Raw genomic sequence first — 25,206 nt, 5'->3', positions numbered from 1 at the left:
AGCCAAAGTTTGCACAGGAGTGGTGAATGTAGTTGAAGATTCATCTGCTGAGTTGTGGCACAAACGACTTAGTCATTTGAGTGAGAAAGGAATGGAGACTCTCACCAAGAAGAAAATGTTATCTTCGAAAGGTTTGCCTTTAAAAATATGCACTGATTGTTTGTCTAGTAAACAACATAGAGTTTCCTTTCAAAGATCCCCTTCTCCTTCTAGAAAGCCTGGTATTCTAGAATTGGTACAAACTGATGTTTGCTCAATGGGTGACAAATCCTTGAGTGGTTGCTCATATTACGTCAGCTTTATTGATAACCATTCTAGAAAGGTGTGGGCTTTACCATTAAAGTCAAAAGACCAGGTGCTGGATATGTTTAAAGTCTTTCATGTCAGTGTTGAAAGACAAACGGGAAGAAAGTTAAAATGTGTTAGAGCTGATAATGGTGGTGAGTACAAAGGACCATTTGAGAAGTATTGCTTAGAACACGGCATCAGACTTCAGAAGACAGTTTCCAAAACTCCACAATAGAATGGAGTTGCAGAGAGAATGAACAGGACCATTGTTGAAAGGGTTAGATGTATGCTCTCTCATGCCAAACTTCCGAAAACCTTTTGGGCTGAAGCAATGAGTACTGCAGTTTACTTGATCAACCTTTCACCTTCAACCTCCCTTAACGGAGATGTTCCAGAATAGGTGTGGTCAGGGAAAAATATTTCTTATGATCATCTTAGAATATTTAGCTACATGGCTTTTGTTTATATTCCAAAAGATGAAAGATCCAAGCTTTATTCAAAGTCAAAACAATGTATCTTCTTGGGTTATGGAAATGATAATCTTGGATATAGATTATGGGATCCAGTTGAAAAGAAGCTCATCAGAAGCAGAGATGTAGTATTCCTGGAAGACCAAACCATTGAAGACTTTGAGAAAAATGAAAAGCTAAAGTCTATCAATGAGTTTCCTGTTAGTCTTGATGCAGAACCTCATGTAGAACCACAAAATGATGAAGAAGATGATGGTGAACCTGTTCAGAATGATGCTGAACCAGCTCCAATAGAAGAACTACCTTAATTGAGAAGATCTGTGAGAGGCAGGATACCTTCCCAGAGATATTCTCCGAATGAGTATGACTTGTTGACTCAAGGGGGAGAACCAGAAAACTATTAGGAGGCAATGGAAGATTGTAAAAGGAATGAGTGGTGGAAAGCCATGCAAGATGAGACGGAGTCCTTGCATGAGAACCAGACTTATGAGTTGGTGAAACTGTCTCAAGGTAAGAAGGCACTGAAAAACAAATGGGTGTTCAGGTTGAAGACTGAACAGAGCAATTCATAGCTGAGGTACAAGGCAAGACTGGTTGTGAAGGGATTCGGTCAGAAGAAAGGAGTTGACTTTGAAGAAATTTTCTCACCCGTAGTCAAGATGTCTTTTATCAGAGTTGTGCTCAGTTTAGCAGCTAGCTTGAAATTGGTGATGGAGCAACTTGATGTAAAGATCGCTTTCCTCCATGGTGTCTTAGAGGAGGAAATTTATATGGAGCAGCTAGAAGGGTTCAGAGTTAAAGGCAAAGAACACTTGGTGTGTAAATTGCAAAAGAACTTGCATGGCCTCAAACAAGCTCCCAGATAGTGGTACAAAAAGTTTGACTCTTTCATGGTAAATCACGGGTATGAGAAAACTACTTCTGATCATTGTGTATTTGTGAAAAAGTTCGTAGAAGGCAGCTTTATCATTCTCCTGTTATATGTGGATGATATGCTAATTGTGGGACATGATGCTAAGAAAATTGAGAGCTTGAAAAAGGAGCTTGGAAAATCCTTTGCCATGACGGATTTGGGATCGGCAAAATAGATTATCAGAATGAAGATCTCTAGAGACAGGAAATAGAGAAAGTTGTGGCTATCTCAAGAGAAGTACATCGAGAAAGTTCTCAGCAGATTTAACATGAGCAATGCGAAACCAGTTTGTACTCCGCTTGCAGGTCATCTCAAACTAAGTCTCAATCAATGACCTTCAAGTGAGAAAGAAAAAGAAGAACTGAAGAAGATTCCTTATGCATCCGCCGTTGGCAGCTTGATGTACGCCATGGTATGCATAAGACCGGATATTGCTCATGCTGTTAGTGTTGTTAGCCGATTTCTTTCAAATCCAGGTAAAGAACACTGGAATGCAGTGAAGTGGATTCTCAGGTATCTTAAGGGCAATTCCAAAATCTGCTTATGTTTTGGTGATAATAGACCTTTGTTAGATGGTTATACAGATGCAGATATGGGTGGTGATGTTGATTCGCGTAAATCAACTTCTGGATATCTGATGACCTTTGCAGGAGCAACAGTTTCTTGGCAATCAAAATTGCAAAAATGCGTTGTAATCTCATCCACTGAGGCAGAATATATCGCCATTACAGAAGCTAGCAAAGAACTCTTGTGGATGAAGAAATTCCTACAAGAATCGGGTATAGAACACGAGAATTACATTCTGCTATGTGATAGTCAAAGCGCAATACATCTCAGTAAGAATTCGACCTTTCATTCAAGGTCAAAGCACATTGATGTAAGGTATCATTGGATACGTGATGCACTGGAGATGAAGTTATTTCAGATTGAAAAGATTTACACTGATAATAATGACGCTGATATGATGACTAAAGCTTTACCTACGGAGAAGCTTGTCACTTGCAGAAAGATAGCCGGTATGGCTAACGTGCCCACTTGAGTGTGCAGGGGGAGATTTGTTGTGGCGGTGCTCACTCAGTGGGACCCACTTTTGAAAATAAAAAAAAGGAGGAAGAGAAGAAGAAAATGTGGTGGGTCCCTCCGACATATGGAACACACACAACTTGAAAATAAAAGAAGAGAAGATAATTTTATTTCGGTGGATGCGATTTATTTTTTGGTGGACGCGTGATTAACACATCCACCTCTCCTATAAATACGAGATGATTCAGTTCATTTCAACACACCAACAAGAAGAACAAACATAGAAGAGAAAGAAAAATCTGTGTTTGAGAGGGAGAGAGTTATCTAGTTTTAGTAAGGGTCCTAAAACTAGGGTAGGGAAAAATAGTGAGGATAATTGGAGTGTTTTTGAAAAACACTTTTGAATGACACTATTTTTGTAATACTCTTTTTGTAAGCCTACTATTTTTAATAGTGAAAGAAATATCCAGAATTGGTCCTCTGGACGTAACCCTAAACAGTTAAGGGTGAACCACGTAAATTTCTGTGTGTCATATTTTTTTTCGTTGCATAATTATTCTCGTAATTTTATCACCAGGCCCTAACATTTTGTTATGGAAATGCATTTTGAGATCATATTTCAGGGATACTTACTTCCTATTAAAGAGGGAACTGGGAAGTCGAATTACTGTAAACAAATTACACTTGTAAGTTATGAAGTTGCTTCTTATGAATTCTAGGAAACAAAACCCATATGTTTGTGAACCATATGCCTTAATTTGATTTTATTGGTCGTTTTAGAGAATGTCTTAGACATCTGGATTCAGACCTCACTTCCTGTCCAAAACACATTGTAGAAAATAAACAATAGTAATGAATTGAACTTGGATACGTAATGGTAGGTACGTAATTAATGGTCCAAGAGGAAGGAAAGCAACCCTATTAAATAAATTTCTTTTATTGGTGTACTGGGAGTTTAAGGGAATGGTCCTAACCTTCCAAGTCCAAATAGAAGCTTCATGGCTAATTGTCAAGCTTTGAGAAATATCAGACGGATAGGTTGCCGTGGATGGAAATCTTGATGCACTCAATTGATGTGTTGAACTGACAAGTCAGATAAGTTAGAAACTAGCAAGAACTTACATTGCAGGCACACAAAAATTCTCTCTTTTTTATTTCAAAATAAAACTGTCTTCACCACTAAAATTCTATTGTCCATCGCTCTCACGGACAATTAATGTTACCACAATGTCTACAACCATATATTTTTTCTTTTATTTTGTCTTTGTTTACATTGGTCATTTTAATCGGAGACTAAAGATTGACTCGAACAACCTTTTTTTTTTTTTTTAATATATACATTGTTTTATGAATTTGTAATTACTTCCTTTTTTATGAGAGTTTTTATGCTAAAAGGATTAAAAAAAGGTCTTGGTGACTATATATATATATCAGCTGCTGAAGCTGAGAACTGAAAGTTACATAGTAAATAACCATATACCCACCCCCAAAAACATAAGTCTATCATCACCTTCGTTTTCATTTTGTGCAGAGGCCTTTGCTTTTGCACTCATTACACTCTTCCATTGGAGATTGCTACTTGATTCAAGATCTTATTTCCAATCGGCAGCTGCCGCCACCATACGAGGAAACCAAACAGATTATGAGGCATTGATAGCCTTCAAATCAATAATTACTCAAGATCCTCATGGAGTTATGAACTCATGGAATGATTCTCAACATTTTTGCAATTGGCTAGGCATTGCGTGTAGCAGGCAACACAAGAGAGTCACCATGATAAGTCTAATGTCTAGAGATTTGGTAGGTCCATTGTCTCCTTTTATAGGAAATCTTAGCTTTCTTCGATAGGTAACACTGTCTAACAATACTTTTCATGGTCAAATTCAGCCTGAAATTGGTCGCCTTTTTAGGTTGCAAGCTTTAAAACTGACTAATAATTCCTTGAAACGCCAAATTCCATCTAATTTGTCTCATTGCACTAATCTCATAAATCTATCTGTTGGCAACAACAAGTTGACAGGAAAAATTCCCTTAGAACTCGGCTTCTTATCAAAGTTGCAAATGCTATCAGTTTATGAGAATCATCTGAACAGAGAGATCCCCAACTCCTTTGGGAACCTTTCTTCTCTAGAAAGTTCCTCTGCATCTGAAAATTTCTTTAAAAGATAAATTCCAGAGAATATAGGCCAGTTGAAGAGCTTAACTACAATGGGGCTTGGAGGGAATAAACTATCTGGTGTGGAGCCTCCATCACTATATAACCTATCATTGCTCACTATTTTCTCTTTGGGTGATAGTCAATTGCATGGAACCCTTTTGCAGGATTTAGGGCTTTTTTTCCCTAATCTCCAACATTTAGATGTCCGCAATAACCAACTGGTTGGACCAATTCCATTATCATTAACCAATGCTTCTGATCTTCAACTTGTTATATTGTCATCAAACAATTTTTTCGGAAAAATATTGAATACATTTGGAAACTTACAGTATCTTTCATTTTTGGGTTTGGATCATAATAGTCTAGGACGTGGAGAAGCTGATGAAATGAATTTTCTAGTTTCTCTAATCAAATGCAGCATGTTGTCAGTTATGACAATAGTTGAGAACAGATTAGGAGGGTCATTGCCTAATATTGTAGGCAATATTTCAAGATATATGATTGATTTTGCTGTTTCAGGTAATCATATATCCGGAAGTCTTCCTGCAGGTATAGGTGATCTAGTTAGCTTAACTCTACTAGATTTGGTCCAAATGAATTCACTGGAACAATACCAAGTTCTATTGGTAAACTTCAAAATGTACAGCGATTGGCACTTTATGCCAATGCTCTTTCATGAAATATTCCATCTTCTTTTAGAAACTATCTAGGTTGAGTGACTTATATTTAGATTACAACACATTGAAAGGAAATATCCCTCAAAGTCTAGAGAATTGCAAAAATTTGTTGTCATTATATCCTTCTAATAATAACCTTATTGGTAGCATACCAGAACAACTTTTTAAAATCTCGTCCTTTTCAATTTCGCTAAATATACACTACAAGAAAAAAATAAATTAGCGACAAAAATTGTCACTAATTCATAATATTTTGACGCTAATTACTTTTTACCATCAAAATAACGACAAAAATATTTTGATGCTAAAACGCTTGTTGCTATTTTTTAGCAACAAAATCGAATTTTATCGGTAAAATTTTTGTCACTAAATTTGTAATTTTTTTGTCGGTAATTTTATTAAATAAAATAGACAAATTTTGAAGGTATTTTTACAGAATTTTGTCTCTAATTTTATCGGTATTTTGTCGTTATTATTGTCATTATTTTATTGGTAAGTTGTCTTTATTTTGTTGTTAAATTTATTTGTTATTTTAATAAAATTAATTTATTTTGTCGCTAATTTAACACCATTTTGTCGCTAATTTCAAAAATAAAACATTTTTCCTAAATTTACATAATTAACCTATTTTAATATAACATCAAAAACTGTAATAATCAAAAATTCCAATTCAACACCACATACCCTAATATACCTTCAATATATTTATAATATCGCGTAAATTAATTCAATAAACATGTTAGCTGAATTTTGTATTCTAAGTATTGAAACACAGTGGTACCATCTGTTGTGCTATTTGCATAGCTCAAAAAGCAACTTGATCCTTTCTCAGTTGCATAAATAATTGCCTGCAAATTCAAAAATAAAACATTTATAAATAATTATATAAAATATGGTGATTAATTGTATAATCTCCAATTACACCCAATAATACTCATTTTTATAATTAATTATGCTCATTTTTATAATAATGTAATTCAATTTGAACAATGCAGGTTAAGTATTACCTTTATTAGTAAAGCTCTGTTAGCTTCCAGCAACAATAGTTCCTGTATACAAAATAGTAGTCAGCTACTATCGGAAGAAACATAATAAAGGTGAATTATGATATGATTAATTCCACTTGCATATACCTTGTTTTGAAGATCAGAAAGCTGATCAAGCATATATTGGGTTTGCAAAAGCAGTTTAGATCAACAATGTCAATTAACTTGAAAAGAAGTATAATAAAATCTTCTAAGAAATAATTGTCACTTGAAAAACACTAAGAAAAGCAGAACAAATTGCCCTAAAAATTGATATACAAAGGCATACACATGTAGAAAGTTATATATAACAGAATAAATAAATTGCAGAAGCTTCAATTTCCATCGTATCAAAACTATTTTCAATATATCATTTCTTCTAAAACAATCTATCCTCGAAACCATTGGCTCCTATAGACTATTAAAACAAGAACAAAATAAAAAAGACAAGGAAAAGTGAAGACATAGTGAATCAATGAAAAAGACTATAAGGAAAAGCAACAATAAATATGTAAGGACAAGCCCATCCCTCCATTGCCCACTTTTAACATGTCAGGATCTACTACATATTATCATAAGAATAATTTTAAACTGGATCATTAAATTATCAATTAACTACTAGTGATTAAAAAAAAGTGTTTTGTTACCATTGCACCTCCCAGGTCCTGCATATCTTCCCCAAATGTTGTTTTCCTCTGCAATTAATGTGACACTGAAACAACAAACAAAAAACTACAAAACCTCAACTTACTTAACAAAAATTAAGTGCCCAGAAAGAGTAGTGCAGTACCTTTCCCAGCTGTCTTTGATGTCCCCTATAGTTCTCCAGGCATTACCATATTGGCTAGCCCATTTTGCAGGATACTCTTCTCCCCCATCACATTTTATGTTGGTTTGCTTAAAATTTCTAATCTGATATACTGAATATTTCAATATCCTATAAATAGAAAATGGAAATTAAGTAATTACTTATCATTCACATACGGAGTAAAGAATTGGTCTGCCTGCCTTGTGCAATGCATAACTCATCCTGAATATTTGTTGCCAAAGGAAACTAGAAAAGATTATCATTTGACTCAAGGAAAGTAGGCTAATTAATCAAATTATACAAGAAATCAATGTTATTTCTTTCTTACTTTATTGATAAGAAAAGGAAGAAAAGAAAAGAAGAAGTAAAGATCAACTATGACTGAATTAATGGTAAATCGAATCGTCTGTTAGATTTAGTAGAAAGAAAAATATTTCTAGCAGAAAGACAGAGAGTTACTTAAACATTGGCATCATTCACAGCCATTAACCAAGGTTAAATACTAAACAACGGAAACCAATTTCTACAACGGCAATGATGATTAAGTAAAGTAACTGTGTACCTGCAACTCAATGAAAGGAGATGGATAACTACATGCAATGTTCCATCGGCGTCTTACTGCGGCATTTGAGGCTCGGTCGGCGGTGACAATACCAGAAATCCCTTCAAATCGTGGTTGTAGCTAGGTTTCAGGCTAGGAAAAACGGGAACAAGAGAAAAGAGAGGAAAGGAGGGGAAATTGAGAATTAGGCGCCACATAATTACATTAACCCTAATATTATTGTTATTTTTGAAATATTCTAAAACAATTTACTGATAATACAGTCTATAGCTCTTTTATCGGTAAAAAAAAAATACCGTCAAAATATTTTGCCGATAACTCATGAATTAAAGTAATATTTTGCCGATAACTCATGAATTAAAGTTTGTCACTGTTGTTGTCGGAATTTTTGATGATAAATTGAGGCGCCATTATCTGGGGCGTTTATTACCAATATATTAGCAAAAAACACTTTTTTGTCGCTAATTAGCAATAAAATACCTATAAAATTTTGTCGTATTATTTTTCAAATAATATTAATTTTCAATAATTTACATTATGTCGGTATTTTATCACTAAATACCGACAAAATTTTTTTGTCGGTATTTTTTGTCGCTAAATCTCTATTTTTTTTTGTAGTGATAGCTCATAACCAATTTACTGGTTCCTTGCCTTCATCTATTGGTAATTTGAAAGGCTCAGGGGAATTGGATATTTCTTGGAATAAGCTGTAAGGGGAAATTCTTACTGGTCTTGGAGCTTGCTCAAGTCTTCAAAAATTATACATGGAGAATTATTTCTTCCATGTATCCATTCCTTCATCATTTAGTTCTTTACAGGGTATTCAATATCTCAATCTTTCTCATAACAATCTTTCAGAAAAATTTCCAAATTTTCTTGAAAAACTTCCTTTCATATTTTTAAACTTGTCCTATAACAATTTCGAGGGTGAGGTTCCAAAGAATGGAGTTTTCTCAAATGGGAGTCAAGTGTCAGTTGTTGGAAATGACAGGCTTTGTGGAGGCATCTCTCAGTTGCATTTGCAAAGGTGCCTGCGAAAGCATAAGATTTCTTGGTTTCACTTGTTAGTGATCATCATAGCTTGTGCTCTTTTTCTTGGAGGTATCATTTTGTCATCTTTCCTCTTCTGTTGGTTCAAAAAGAAGAGAGAGAAACAAAATCCTTCTGCTACTTCATAGAAAGAACTGTTGAAATAATAAACTTAATTTAAAAAATAAAAAATAAAAAAAATAAAAGGAGGGGCAATGATTTGATATGCACATGATGGTGCAATATAACAATAAGAATAGACAAATTATGTCACGACCCGTTTCCGTGGGTCAGACCGGCACTAGAGCCCAAGTAAGCTTAAGGCCTCCGAGGCCCGTAGTAAGCTTGAAACATTAGAATCTATTATCTCAGTATAAATTTCAACATTCAGCCCATATGATTATGAAAAATAAACCTCAAGATTTTATTATTTCTCGGCCCAAGTTTATCTTCTACAACATTCCATAGTTCGGGTCCAATTTACAATACATCACATTTCTAATATGGGCTCACAGAATTATTTCGTCTATGTTAATACATGACTAAATATATGTAAATCCTATAACTGCGGAGTCACTAACTATTTGATATACATAGCTTCTTATACATATAGTTACATAGTAAAATAATTATAGAACTAGGAAAACTTCTTTATAGCCCTGCAGCGAAGAAACATAGCTTAAACCGAATTAAAGAGAAACTTACTTCCTGAAAAATTAAACAAGACATGTGAGTTTTCTAAGGAGTAATAATTATTGCACAACACACGCAGTCACACAAATGTGCAAGCATATCAATCTAGTCATCCGACTAGTTATATGCTCACGCAGCCAGTCACACAAATGGCAAATCACCAGCACTCACAATCATTAACATCTTCATATAATCACATCACGTGAAAATTGGTCTGTGGCGTCACCAAAACCCCCGGTGAGCCGTCCTCCCACATGGCCCATCCTCTCATAACGTGTACACCAGGGAGCCGATCCCCATACATGGCCGACCGGTCTAATCCTCACTTGACCAGCCCTCTCATTGTTTTTCCATTCTCTCTTTTCTTTTCCATACCATTAGGAGGCCACCCTGTGGTTAACGGTAACAGTAACGGTAGGTGCACACGGGGGCGCCAATCTCCCCATACATGGCCGACGGTAAACTGTCCTCACAGTCCCATAGTGACCCACTTCATCCCAATCCCACACAAACATGGCAAAGCATTGTCACATCACAACTAATCAAGCATTGCAATTAAATGCGGATCAATTAAACATCGTAATGCAATGCACAATTAGGCATCCATACTCAAATGCAAATAAATAAATAAATAAATAAATAATAATAAATAAAATAAATACATAATTGAATAATTAAACGAATAATAATAATAATAATGATAATAATTAAATAATTGGGGCACTTTATTTTATTATGTATCAAGTTATAAAATTAATCTAAATAAATTTATTAATCTTGTTATTAATAGAGACTAGTCTAGGTTCTATTGAAATTTCGGCAGCAACTCCCTTAAAATTTAACTAAACCACAATTCAGCGATATAATATCAAAGCCCATCCGTCGGGCAATTCAAATCAACTCATCCCATCCACCATAACCTTATTTATCAATTATTCGATCAATCAATTCAACCAACCCATCTGCTTCAGACTACATATATCATCCATCACATTCACATATATACACTTATTAATTCCAAATTAATTAATTAACAAATTATCTTAACCTCCAAGCATGATTCCATGATATTATTAATTGCTCTAAAACTATTTACTTGTCTAAGCCTTAAATTATAACTCCTCCTAACGATACTTATTAAAATACCTAAATTAGCTTACATAAATATTAGTTAGAAATTCTTATCTCAATATCAAACCTCCTAATTATAATTATAGTTCATGTAATTTATTTGACAATGCTCTAAACTAATTTGCAATTACATTATTCTAAAATCCTAAACCAATTAATTAATCATATTCGCTATCGCAATTACCGCACACTAACCAATCTAATTTATTTACAAAAGACTATAAATGTTCTATATATATATATATATAAGCTATTCCAATAACCTAATTTCTTATTATTCAATTTAATCTATTTAATTACTCAATTAAATTCATTAATCAATTAATTCTTTATATACAAAAATTGAGAATTGAGTCTTAGAGCATACCAATTGAGAATCGGGTTACGATTCCGTGATCAGCACGAAGAGAAGAGAATTCTGTCTCTCGGGGCCTCGCCGGAGTGTTGCCTGCCGGTCATCGGACCGCTGCCGCGGCCGCCGTTCACGGTGGCCGAAAAATTGTGCCTCTGTTGGATTTGAGCAGCGCTTATACCCCCAAACCCAAAAATTCACCAGGAATTCGGATCCATGCTTCGTTTGTGCATTTGGTGAGCCGATCGGTCAGAACCAAGCTCGACAGTCGCTCCATCACCGCCTTCAATGGCACTTCAGCCATACGGGCTCCATCTTCAAAGTTAATAGATGGGAAACATTTCGGAGGTGACTAGGAGTCGTTTGAGCCCCTTCCCGACACCTGATATCCATTGAGCGGCGAGATTTCGCCGGAAAATTGAAGAGCAGGTGTGGGTTGCGGAGACAGGTTTGATCGTGCCGCTGGAGCTTTATTCGCGTGAGAGGAGGCTGGAAACTTAGTCAGCGGTACAAGGTGAGTCGTCTGCCACCTAGTGCTCGTCGTGCGGTGGTCGGAATCGCAGTCCCTACGAAGAAGAGGGGGCTGTCGCACGCGTAGACGTAGAAGAAGAAGAAGAAGAGAGGAAGGAAAAAAAGAAACTAAGTCAGTTTCTAGATCATTCCGGTTCGATTCGAACCGGTTTGATCTAATTCAACGATTTGGCTTCATTTTTTTCGGTTTGCAGGTTTTTCACTTGGTTTTCAAGCTATTTGTGTGGTTTTCGAAAAATCAATTTGATTTTCGGGTTCAGTTCGATTTATTTTGATTATTTTAATTAGGTTTCATAACGTTTCCTCCATTAACTAAATAAAGCAAAAATATAATTAGTAATCATATTTGATTTTTAGGAAAATTAATTTATATATATATATATACATAATAGATTAATTGCTGGAGTTTCATACTCTTTCTCGAAAACTTAACTGTTCTCAATTCAAAATTTTCAACAATATATTTGGGCTTGGGCCCAATTCGCAAAACTTGGACTCAAATTAAGATTGTTCAATATTTACGGCCCATACTGTCAAAAATTCAGATTTTTGATTTAATAAAAATTCTATAGTTTTGAAAATAAAATTACGGGGTGTTTCAAATTAGAACTTGAATAATAATGTATGTGGCAGACAAAAGAAGATTGTAATGGTTGTAAAATATGTGGTTGTGAGTTGAGTATGGAAGCATGGGCTGTTTTAGGTATAAGCGTGTGGTTTTTGTTTAATGTAATGGTGATTGTTTATAAACCACAAAATTATACGGTGTTTGCTCTATAAATAGAGTTTGTGTGTGTAGAGTATGTGATAGAGTTTGTAAGATAAGTGAGTGTGTTTAAGAAAATATTAATGAAGTTTTATTTTGAGTGTTAGTTGATATTCCTACTATTTAGTCCTCTTCCTTTAACAAAGTGGTATCAGAGCTCTTAAAAGCTCGATTCGTGAGAGTTGTGTGTTTTTTATTGATAGCCTCGCAAAGCGGGCAAATTTTGTTATGTTATTTTCATATAATTTGCATGAATGCATGATGTTTTTATATATTTTATGTTTGTTCGTGTTGTTTTTGTTTCAAAGTGATTATAGGAACACAATTGGAGCAAAGGAATAAAAAGGCTTGCTTTATATAGAAAAAAGACCAAAAAGTTGATTAAAAATAGAAGAAGTTCCTAAACCAGCCTTCGCGACGCGAAGGAGGTCGCAACAAGAAGAAAGCCTAGTCGCGAGCGCTACCTGAGGCCGCGCGCACAACTTACATACCAGAAGACTCAACAGGCACCAAAAACGCAAGTCGCGAGTGCGACAACCATATGCGCGAGCGCGAGAAGCACTCTAGCAAGTCAGAGAGTTTTCAAGCAAAAGTCGCGAGCGCGACATCCATATACGCGAGCGCGAGAAGCACTCCTAAGAGGCAGAGACTTTTGAAGCAAAAATCGCGATCGCGACCTTGAACCTCGTGAGCGCGAGTCGTGTTTCCAGGAGACGTAATTGCTGCCTTTTCATCAGAAAAACATGTCTTCCCATGCATAGGTCGGGACTCTTCCCAAGAGAAGTCACCTCAAGCACCTTTTGGCCAACCAATCAACATCATAACCAACATCATTCTCCTCTTCTATAAATAACAAATCAAAGTGAAGAAAAAAAGCATTCATATTCAGATTTAGATACAGATTCAGATTAATATTCTGAAGATTTAGATTGTATAAAAGAGAGAAGTGTGATAGTAGTACTTAGAGCAAGTTGACGAGAGTCACTTGTTATTGATTGTGCTAAGAACATCCAGAAGTTCCTCGAGGTGTGACGCCCTCCGGAGGCTTGAGTTTCATTACTTCTTTCTCTTATTTTATAAACTTGTTGTATGTTGTTCTTCATAACCTTTCTATGCAAAGCAAAAATTTCAATTGGTATCATTCAATAAAAGTTCCTTAAGTTATCTTTTGATCTTTGTTTAATCAAGGTTACTAAATTATATTCTCAGAAGGAAATAGTTTAGTAAAGATCAAAGAGATTTGATTCGCTTAGTTGAATTTACATATACATATTTCACTTATTTTTGTCAAAGTTAAATCTGTCTTATTGAAATAATCAAAGAATAAGTACTAGATTTAATATTTAACAAGATAAGGTATTCATTATAAGTACAAATACATAATAGATAGAATAATTCTATATCGAGAGGTTGAATTATATCTTACCATATGTGATTAAAGAATTATTTATTGTATGTTACAAGCTTTGGGCATAGAAGGAGAAAATCCTGTGTATGATTAATTATTCTAAGTATTTTACTACACACTTATCTCTAGAATTAAATAATAATTAGTTTTAGCATAACTAGAAATTCAATCAAATTATTCTATATTCATATTTCTGTAAACATACCATTAAGAGTAAAGTAGTAAGTGGCCTTAACCCGTTCCTCGTGGGATCGATCTTTTTATTACTACGTTGCGATCCGTATACTTGCGGGAACTCAAAAGAGACGCAACAAGTTTTTGGCGCCGTTGCCTGGGAACGATGATCTGTCATTTAACGAAATATTCTTATATGTGATTTACAGTTTATTTTAATTAAGATACTTACTTATTTTTGATTCAAAATTTTGCAGGAACACATAATTCACATACCTCATATGCCAAGTACCAGATCTTCGAACAGTGAATTAGAGGATTATCAGCCAGAGATTGAACAGTTTCTTTCACAACAAAAGAAGAAAAAGAAAAGAAGAAATTCAAGAGTTATGGGTGATGGAAATCCACCACAGAGGTTGATGGACTATGTTACTCCAAGCTTAAATGGTTCAAAAAACGGAGGATCATTAATGAAGAAGACTACTAATGATACAATTGAGTTACTAGAAGAGATGGCCAACAATAATAGCATATGGCCAACCGAAAGGACTCAGGTAAGTCATTCTACTGTTAATAATGAGTCATCTTCTTCTTTTTCTTCAAAGAATTCGGTAAAGAAAGTTCATGAATTAGATCCCTTAACTATGATGCAAGCACATATTTCTGCTTTGTCATATAAAATTGATAACTTAAACATGAGTAAATCAACATCTCTTATTTGTGACAATTGTGGTCAAAATGGGCATGTGTCGAATGAATGTAATTATAAGCATCCGGTTATGGAAGAACAAGTGAATTATGTTCAAGGACAAGTTCGCGGTCCATACTCGAATACTTATAATGCTGAAAATCGTAATTATCATAATTCTTTTTGGAGAAACCATGATAATCAAGATAGGGGCAATCAAGTTAGTCAATCTCAAGATAGACTAGGACAATTGACTAGTAAAATTGATAAATTTTTGGATGGAAATAACCAGAAAATGAGTAGTCAAGACGATAGTTTTAAATGGTTAGAATCAAAGTTTGACAAGTTATTCAAAAACCATTCATCATCCATACATAACTTGGAGGTACAAGTAGGGCAGCTTGCAAATGCTATTTCCTCACGTGAAGTGGGAAATCTTCCTAGTAATACAGAAAAGAATCCTAGGGAAAATGTAAGTGCCATTGCTTTACGAAGTGGAAAATAGTAGATAAAATAGTTCATTCGGGTGTTGATGCTAATGTTTTGAATAATACAACTATGGAGCCGGTTTGTGAACCGAGCATTGAAGTGAATGGTGCAGGATCAAAAGAACAGGAGAAAGGAAAGGACAAGGAAAAGGATAATATTAAAGCTTATCAATCTAGGCCACCTTTTCCACAAAGGCTAAAGAAGCAAGAGCAAGATAAGCAATTCTTAAATTTTAATGATAAATTGAAAAATTTGCATATTAACATGTCACTCATGGAAGCTATTACACAAATTCCTAACTACGGGAAGTTTCTTAAAGAATTGATCTCAAAGAAATGAGTTGGGAAGATGTATCAACAGTCACTCTGACTGAGGATTGTAGTTCCATAATCTCAAGTAAGTTACCTACTAAACTCAAGGATCCAGGAAGCTTTACTATACCATGCAAATTAGGTAAAGTAGATTTCCCTAGATGTCTTTGTGATTTAGGAGCAAGTATTAATTTGATGCCATTATCTCTCTTTAAGAAATTAGGTTTAGAAGATGAAGTTAAGAGAACTAATATGGTTTTACAACTTGCTGACCAATCTATTAAAAGACCCTATGGTATCATTGAAGATGTACTTGTTAAGGTTGACAAATTTATTTTTCCAACTGATTTTGTCATACTTGATTTTGTTTATGATGAAAATTGTCCTCTTATTCTAGGAAGACCATTTATGAACACATGAAGGGCATTAATTGATGTTTCAGAAGGAAAGTTAGTCCTTAGGATATGTGATGATGTCATTGAGTTTCATATAGACAAAGCTATGAAATATCCTATGGATGAAGGTAGTTGCATGAGAATTGATTTAGTTGATGCATGTGTACAGGAAATTTTTGCTTTGGAAAATAATGATAAATACGAAGAAGAAAATGCAAATAATGAAGGAGAGGATTTTATAAATTTAAGACCTGAAATGTTACTTAGGGAGTATGAGCCTTTGCCTCCATCAATTGAAAGTCCACCAATAGTAGACCTTAAAGAGTTACCTAGTCATCTACGATATGATTTCTTAGGTAAAGATCACACACTTCCTAAAATTATTTCTAACAAATTAACTACAGATTAAGAAAATGACTTGCCAAAAATTGTTAGAAATAGGATTAAAGTATAGGATGGCAAATTTCTAACCTTAAGGGGATAAGTCCGAATCGAGTCATGCATTACATCAATCTTGAAGATGGATATATACCTAAGGCAGAAAGACAAAGGAGACTTAATCCTAATATGAAAGAAGTAGTGAAGAAAGAAATTATCAAGTTGTTAGATGCAGAAATAATATACCTAATTTCAGATAGCCAATGGGTTAGTCCAATTCAATGTGTGCCTAAAAAGGGAAGAATTACTGTAGTAAAAAACAAAAATGGAGAATTAATTCCTACTAGGACCACTACAGGTTGGAGGGTATGTATTGATTATAGGAAACTCAATTCAGCTACAAGGAAAGATCATTTTCCATTATCATTCATAGATCAAATGTTAGAGAGAATAGCTGGTCATGCTTTCTATTGTTTTCTCGATGGATATTCTAGATATTTTCAGATTTATATCTTTCCGAATGACCTAGAGAAAACCATATTTACTTGTCCATTTGGTACATTTGCATATAGACACATGCCTTTTGGATTGTGCAATGCACCTACAACATTTCAACGTTGCATGACCACAATTTTTAATGACTAAATAGAGGAAATTATGGATGTATTCATGGATGATTTTTCTGTTTATGGTGATTCATTTGAAAGTTGTTTAAAGCATTTGGACTTAGTATTGTCAAGATGTGAAAGTGCTAACTTGGTTTTAAATAGGGAGAAATGCCACTTTATGGTTGATGAGGGCATTGTTTTAGGGCACAAAATAAGTAAGGAAGGAATCCAAACAGATAGGGCAAAGATAGAAGCCATAGAAAAGTTACCTCCTCCTACTACTGTTAAAGGTATTAGATCTTTTCTAGGCCATGCAGGATTTTACAGAAGGTTTATCAAAAATTTCTCTATCATTGCTAAACCTTTAACTAACTTACTTATTAAAGATGCACCTTTTGATTTTTCTCCAGATTGTTTGAAAGCCTTTAACACTTTAAAAAATGCATTAGTAAGTGCACCTATTATGGCAAAACCCGATTGGGGTTTACCATTTGAAATAATGTGTGATGCTAGTGATGTTGCTGTTGGTTGTGTTTTAGGACAAAGACATGATAAGCAATTGCATGTGATATACTATGCTAGCCATGTTCTAACTAGTACTCAAATGAATTATACAACTACTGAGAAAGAAATGTTGGTTGTGGTATATGCATGTGATAAATTTAGATCATATTTGTTAGGAGCCAAAGTCATAATCTACACTGATCATTCTGCATTGAAATACCTATTTGCTAAGAGAGATGCAAAACCACGTCTTATTAGATGGGTATTATTATTGCAAGAATTTGACATTGAAATTAGAGATAAAAAGGGTTTTGAAAATTTAGTTGCTGATCATTTATCACGTCTAGAAAATGAGGAAGGATCAATAGGAGAATCTACAGTTATAAATGAAAGTTTTTCTGATGAAAATTTAATGTTAGTACAACATGTTCACACACCTTGGTATGCTGACTTTGCTAATTTTCTAGCTTCTAACATAATACCTCCAGATATGACTTATGCACAACGAAAGAAGTTCTATGCAGATGTTAAAAATTTCTTATGGAATGAACCATTCTTGTTTAAGATATGTATGGATGGTATAATTAGAAGGTGTGTAGGGGAAACAGAAATACAAGATATACTTATGCACTGTCATTCAAGTCCATATGGAGGGCATCATGGAGCAAATAGAACTGCTTCCAAGGTTTTGGAAAGTGGTTTTTATTGGCCAACTTTATTTCAAGATGCACGTACATTTGTCTCTCATTATGACAAGTGTCAAAGGGTTGGCAACATAAGTCGGAAAGATGAAATGCCTTTATCCAACATACTTGAGGTAGAAATATTCGATGTATGGGGAATCGACTTTATAGGACCCTTCCCTATTTCACAGGGTAAAAGTTATATCTTAGTAGCTATCGACTATGTTTCTAAATGGGTGGAAGCACAAGCTTGTGTCACAAACAACGCCAATATAGTGGTCAAATTCTTAAAAGCACTATTTACCAGATTTGGAGTTCCAAGGGCAATAATAAGTGACGGAGGTACGCACTTTTTAAATAGATCTTTTGAAAGCCTTTTGACAAAATATGGAGTACACCACAAGGTATCTACCTCATATCATCCACAAACTAGTGGTCAAGTGGAAATTTCAAATCGTGAGCTTAAGTGGATTTTGGAAAAAAATGTCAATTCACCGCGGAAAGATTGGTCACTTAAGCTCGATGATGCACTTTGGGCATATAGAACGACATTTAAGACACCAATTGGGATATCTCCATACCGTTTAATTTATGGAAAGGCATGTCATCTACCCCTAGAATTAGAGTATAAGGCATATTGGGCAATAATGTCTTTGAATTTTGATCTAAGCAAGGCAGGCTACAAAAGGAAACTTCAGTTAAATGAACTTGATGAGATCAAATTATTGGCATATGAAAATGCCAAGTTATATAAAGAAAGAACTAAGAAATGACATGATCATCAGATTCGAATCAAATCATTTAAAGAAGGAGACAAAGTGTTATTATTTAATTCAAGATTACGCCTATTTCCTGGCAAGTTGAAGTCAAGATGGAGTGGACCATTTGAAGTAATCAAAGTTTCAGATCATGGAGCATTAGAATTAAAAAATCTATCTAATGGTTCCACATTTTTGGTCAATGGATAAAGGTGTAAGCCTTATTTGGGTGATAAAATTAATTATCCACCACAAGTAACATTTTGAATCAACGCAATAGGTATGTTTATTTTAATTTACTTGCTAAAAAAAAAAAAGGGAACTCATCAAAAGTCACGTGTGCAGGAAAGTTTATTTTTGCAGGGAACCGAATTCGCGAGCGCGAATACAGAAGGCGTGAGCACGATTGGTGTAAAAAAAGAGACAGAAGGTTTTTATCACAATTCGCTATCGCGACAATATAAAGCGCGAGCGTGAGTTCTCCACAAAAGAAGTCAGGAACTTTGCGATCCCCTTTCACGAGTGCGATTATATCAAGCACGGGCGCGATTAGGGAACAATAGAAGTCAGAGAGGATAGCCACAACCATTCGCGAGGCGCAAACATCAGACGCGATCGCGACACCAGCAATTACTGGCGCGACTTTCCAACGGTCAGAATTCTCAACTGCCCTCTCATATTCAAATTCAATTCTTCTCCTTCCCAAGGTATTCAAACTTGCAAAAAAAACTGCAAATACCCTTTCAAATCCAATCAAAACTCTTCCTTTTCAACCTCCCCATTAACTACTCAACCCTATCTTTCCCTAAAATCATCTATATAAGAGTTTCCATTCCCCTGTTTACAAACTCCCAACTCTATCTGTGCAAAACAAATTCCCCAGCCCACTTTTTTGTGTGTCTTGAACGAAAAATCTCCATCCAAACCATCACAATGCCATTCAAACAAAAAGCCAAGAAGAACAAAGAAGGATCTTCCTCCTCTACACCAGCACGAAGGGATTTGGCCTCTAGGTATAAGGCTCCTTTCCCTATATACACTATGGAGGAAGGAGAGCGTTTCACCCGCCTTGCCAAATGCAATTTCACAGGTATGTATCTTCTTGACCAAAACTTTTTACAGAATACTAGCATTTTAGAGAAAGTTCAAGAATATTTGAAAACCCTGAACTTTGAAATATTTAGTCAATTGAAAATTCCTGAGAATGCTAAAGTGAGTTTAGAATTATTGACTACCATTGACTGGGTTGATAACACTGAAATGGCCATCAAATTTAGAGTGGATGGAGAGGAGCTAACTATGGATTATGATAAAATGCACCAATGGTTAGGATTCCCCAGGAATGAATTTGCTTCTATACCGAAAGGTTGGAATGCGACTCCCGTATGGGAAATGCTAACGGGTCAATCATCTTTTACTCCTCGAAATGCTGGAAACAAATTGATTAAGGATGAGAGTATTTTATACCTGCATAAATATTTGTGTTATGCCTTGTTCGGACGAGTGGAAGCCTCCAAAATCCAAACAAGGGATTTGTTTGTGTTGGAATCTATTTTGCAGGGAAAACAAGTGGATATTGCAAGCATAGTGCTCGATACAAAATACAATGCCTCTCGTCATCAAGGCAAGGTTACTTTAGGGGTCGGTAGTATGGCATCTATCTTGACATATGCTGCTCGTATGCCTATTCCACCCTCTCAGGCCCAGCCTACAGATATTTTTCGGTATATGGATGGCGCGTTCTTGAAAAAGATCGGATTAGTTGAGGAAGTAAAAACTGGAAGCACAGTGATGTATCGCTGGAAGTCATGGGAAAGAAGAGTCGGGCAAAGCGATCAAGATGAAGGAACCTCTCACGCGCAAATGCAAAGACAGAGGAAAGGCAAAGCACCAGTCACATTATCTTCTCACGCAGAAGAAGAAGATGAAGTCGCTGGATGGAAGCAAGTGTTGAGTAAAGTGGAAGTATTACAGCAATCACAGGAGACTTTACAAGTCACAGTATTGGACATGGGACAACAACTGCACACAATCCAGAAAAACCACGCAAGTATGGAACAAAAGTGGATGAAATATTTCCAAAAACAAAACATCGAATTCACTCCGTCACCTCCAGGTTCTCCGGAGGCCTAAGGTTTTTCTGTCCCTCCTTGGTTTTTATTTTTATTTTTAGTACTTTATTGTGTGTCTATGCATGTGCATTGTGTGTTATTTACATGTATCCTCCCACAATGAGGACATTGTGTCTTTTAAGTGTGGGGGTGACAATTTGAAAAAAAAAAAAGCATAAATGGTGACAATTAAAAAAGTCAACTTCTTTGCCTTAGTTCAATGTTCTAGTCTCTACATGTTGATTTGTTTGTATTTTACTTGTTGAAATAGAAGTCTTGAATAATATACCATGATTAAAGAGATTTAAATGCTTATATGAACTTAGGTATTAATATATTACGTATGACATATGGAAATTTTCATTAGCAAATGTTAATCTTTAGTTAACTATCTAGACATTATCTTTTGCTTTAAAGAAGCTTGAATCCTAACTTGAATGAAGAATAGGAAGAAAAGGGAAACTTAACACTTGTATGTTTCAAGTCAATAAAGGATGAAGGTATTTTAAGAGAATATACAATAGAGGGAATAACGGAAAATCCGTTCTAAAACAAAGTGGCACGGAGCATAAAATGCAACCACTTACCATTTATATTCCCACATATCTCTATATATATATAAAAAAAGAAGAGAGAGCGAAAAAGGAAAATGTGGTATGGAGCATAAAATGCAACCACAAAAGAAATACAAAAAGTGAGAAGTGGTATGGAGCATGAAATGCAACCACTTAGTGAGATAGAAAATAGATTACCTAAAAATGCCTTGAGATTAAGAAACAATACATGTATGCTAAAATTTTTTTTAAATACTTCCTATTTTTGCATTTTAAGGGAGGAGGATTGCCTTTCTCATATTTTAAAAAAATGACTAGATTTTGTATACTTTAGATTTTTGTTTGCTATATTGAAATTTTAGATGTCATACTCATTTATACTACTTAGTTCATAAATACACCAATCTCTTATCTTTGGTAGATTACTTAAGAAGTCTAAATCAACGAGTAAAAATAAACATGATCAACATGAAGTTCAAAAGAAAGAAGAATGTTTTGCTTAGGGACAAGCAAAGAGCTAAGTGTGCGGGAATTGATAGCCTAACAAAGCGGGCAAATTTTGTTATGTTATTTTCATATAATTTGCATGAATGCATGATGTTTTTATATATTTTACGTTTGTTCATGTTGTTTTTGTTTCAAAGTGATTATAGGAACACAATTGGAGCAAAGGAATAAAAAGGCTTGCTTTATATAGAAAAAAGACCAAAAAGTTGATTAAAAATAGAAGAAGTTCCTAAACCAGCCTTCGCGACGCGAAGGAGGTCGCAACAAGAAGAAAGCCCAGTCGCGAGCGCTACCTGAGGCTGCGCGCAACTTACATACTAGAAGACTCAGCAGGCACCAAAAACGCAAGTCGCGAGCACGACAACCATATGCGCGAGCGCGAGAAGCACTCTAGCAAGTCAGAGAGTTTTCAAGCAAAAGTCGCGAGCGCAACATCCATAGACGCGAGCGCGAGAAGCACTCCTGAGAGGTAGAGACTTTTGAAGCAAAAATTGCAAGCGCGACCTTGAACCTCGCGAGCGCGAGTCGTGTTTCCAGGAGACGTAATTGCTACCTTTTCATCAGAAAAACATGTCTTCCCATGCATAGGTCGGGACTCTTCCCAAGAGAAGTCACCTCAAGCACCTTTTGGCCAACCAATCACCATCATAACCGACATCATTCTCCTCTTCTATAAATAACAAATCAAAGTGAAGAAAAAAAGCATTCATATTCAAATTCAGATACAGATTCAGTTTAATATTCTGAAGATTTAGATTGTATAAAAGAGAGAAGTGTGATAGTAGTACTTAGAGCAAGTTGACGAGAGTCACTTGTTATTGATTATGCCAAGAACATCGAGAAGTTCCTCAAGGTGTGACACCCTCCAGAGACTTGAGTTTGATTACTTCTTTCTCTTGTTTTATAAACTTGTATGTTGTTCTTCATAACCTTTCTATGCAAAGCAACAATTTCAATTGGTATCATTCAATAAAAGTTCCTTAAGTTATCTTTTGATCTTTGTTTAATCAAGGTTACTAAATTATATTCTCAGAAGGAAATAGTTTAATAAAGATCAAAGAGATTTGATTCACTTAGTTAAATTTACATATGCATATTTCACTTATTTTGTCAAAGTTAAATCTGTCTTATTGAAATAATCAAAGAATAAGTACTAGGTTTAATATTTAACAAGATAAGGTATTTATTATAAGTAGAAATACATATAATAGATAGAATAATTCTATACCGAGAGGTTGAATTATATCTTACCATATGTGATTAAAGAATTATTTATTGTATGTTACAAGCTTTAGGCATAAAAGGAGAAAATCCTGTGTATGATTAATTATTCTAAGTATTTTACTACACACTTATCTCTAGAATTAAATAATAATTAGTTTTAGCATAACTAGAAATTCAATCAAATTATTCTATATTCATATTTTTGTAAACATACCATTAAGAGTAAAGTAGTAAGTGGACTTAACCCGTTCCTCGTGGGATCGATCTTTTTATTACTACGTTGCGATCCGTATACTTGCGGGAACTCAAAAGAGATGCAACATTTATTCTTCAAAAAAAAAAAAAAAATTTTTTTAGTGTTTGAGAGACCTCTACAAAAAAAATGAATTCCAATGGTGTTTCCTTCAATTTCCCTTAGCTTACCAAAACCAATTACAAAAATTAGTGTATCAAAATGAAAGTAATTCTTGGAGCCCAAGATGTTTGGGACATTATCGAAAAAGGCTACGTAATCCCAGTTGAAGGTGTACAACTGTCTCAAGCTGAAAAAGACAGTTTGCATAAGAATCGCAAGAATGATCAGAAGGCGCTCAGTATAATCCATCAAGGATTAGATGATGTAATGTTTGAGTAGGTGGCAGAAGCAACCACCTCCAAGCAAGCATGGGACATATTATGAGTTTCTCTTCAAGGGGAGGAGAAAGTACAAGTAGTCCGACTTCAAATGTTGAGGGGAGAGTTCGAGATGATGAAAATGAAGGAGACAGAAGCTATTGTTGATTACTCCTCACAAGTAAAATCTGTCGTTAATCAAATGCGACAATACGGAGAAAAAATTGATGAGTCAAGAACTATTGACAAAATTCTACGGTCGCTACTACCAAAGTTTGACTACATAGTAGTGGCCATAGAAGAATCACGAGATACAAGTGCAATTACCGTTGATGAAGTTGTTGGTTCATTGCAAGCACGTGAGGAAAGGTTGAATAGACAAAAAGAAGAGTCTGTAGAACAAGTCTTGGCAGCAAAGACTTCGTTCAAAGAAAATGAAAATCGTCGAGATATCAGTCAATCAGGAAGAGGACGTGGAGAAAGCGAACGAGGAAGAGGAAGTAGCAGAAATCAACAATTCGGAAGAGGTGACAACAATGATGGAAATACCCAGTTCACAAGAGGCAGAGGTCGTGGACGTGGAAAAGGTCGAGGAAGAGGAAACTGGAGATCAAATGATGGAAGAGACAAATCCAACATCCAGTGTTACAATATCTCCAAATATGGCCATTATGCTTCAGAATGCTGGAGTTCACCTAAGCAAGTAGAGGAAACAGCTAACAACATTCAAGAAGAGGATGTTACAGTCACCGTATTGCTAACACATGAAGGAGAAATAAATTCTCAAAATAATATGTGGTACCTGGATACTGCAGCAAGTAATCATATGACTGACAATAAGAAGATATTTGTGGAACTTGACAGATCTATTTGTGGCAATGTAGTATTTGGAGATAAATCAGAAATCGACATTTGAGGTAAAGGAACCATTCTTATCCGGCGAAAGAATGGATGTCACCAGTTCATTGATAATGTTTATTTTGTGCCTAACTTGAAAAGCAATATTTTGAGTTTGGGACAATTGTTGGAGAAAGATTATGTAGTCCATATGATGAATAGAAAGTTGTTACTGTTGAATGAGAAAAAGGAGCTGTTAGCAAGAGTACCAATGTCAAAGAAACGAATGTTTCCCTTGAATATTCAGACGGATGTTGCAAAATGCTTGAAAGTATGCGTGAAGAATTCCCATTGGCTTTGGCATTTAAGGTTTGGGCATCTCAATTTTGGAGGGCTAAAGTTACTGAGTCAAAAGAAGATGGTGCATAGATTACCACCAATTGATCAACCACATCAACTATGTGAAGGATGTCTTGTTGGAAAACAATCCAGAACCAGTTTTCCGAAGGAGTCCATTTCAAGAGCAAAAGCACCACTCG

At 35.2% G+C, this 25,206-nt stretch overlaps 3 protein-coding genes across 4 annotated transcripts; 2 read left to right on the top strand and 1 right to left on the bottom strand.

The window, feature by feature from the left end:
* The first annotated feature begins 4,902 nt into the window (after positions 1-4,902).
* LOC149493802 (receptor kinase-like protein Xa21) lies at positions 4,903-5,562 on the top strand. Its single transcript, XM_089726351.1, has one exon. It carries the CDS (start codon positions 4,903-4,905, stop codon positions 5,560-5,562), a length of 660 nt encoding a protein of 219 aa, XP_089582477.1.
* A 590-nt stretch (positions 5,563-6,152) lies between these two features.
* On the bottom strand, positions 6,153-8,160 carry LOC110009843 (alpha-galactosidase 2-like). 2 transcript variants are annotated; one of them, XM_089726214.1, is made up of 6 exons: positions 7,925-8,160; positions 7,539-7,584; positions 7,345-7,466; positions 7,202-7,266; positions 6,537-6,578; positions 6,153-6,377 (listed from the first exon to the last, which is right to left on the bottom strand). In XM_089726214.1, exons 2-5 carry the CDS (start codon positions 7,581-7,583, stop codon positions 6,556-6,558), a joined length of 255 nt encoding a protein of 84 aa, XP_089582340.1. In that variant the 5' UTR covers position 7,584; positions 7,925-8,160; the 3' UTR covers positions 6,153-6,377; positions 6,537-6,555. The 2 variants fall into 2 exon arrangements, 1 of the variants encoding a protein (XP_089582340.1); XR_002284721.3 differs by lacking the exon at positions 7,539-7,584 and having other exon boundaries at positions 7,345-7,491; positions 7,925-8,141.
* A 15,512-nt stretch (positions 8,161-23,672) lies between these two features.
* Positions 23,673-24,746, top strand: LOC149493801 (uncharacterized). Its single transcript, XM_089726350.1, has 2 exons — positions 23,673-23,811; positions 23,911-24,746. The coding sequence occupies exons 1-2, from the start codon at positions 23,673-23,675 to the stop codon at positions 24,744-24,746; spliced, it is 975 nt and encodes a 324-aa protein (XP_089582476.1).
* Positions 24,747-25,206: the final 460 nt, after the last annotated feature.

This window comes from Jatropha curcas, chromosome 9 (genome assembly GCF_041381405.1).
Source record: "Jatropha curcas cultivar XTBG-Jc1 chromosome 9, XTBG_Jcur_1.0, whole genome shotgun sequence".
Lineage (NCBI taxonomy): Eukaryota > Viridiplantae > Streptophyta > Magnoliopsida > Malpighiales > Euphorbiaceae > Jatropha > Jatropha curcas.
Note: the sequence above shows the minus strand (reverse complement) of the source record. Positions and strands in the feature narration are given on the sequence as shown.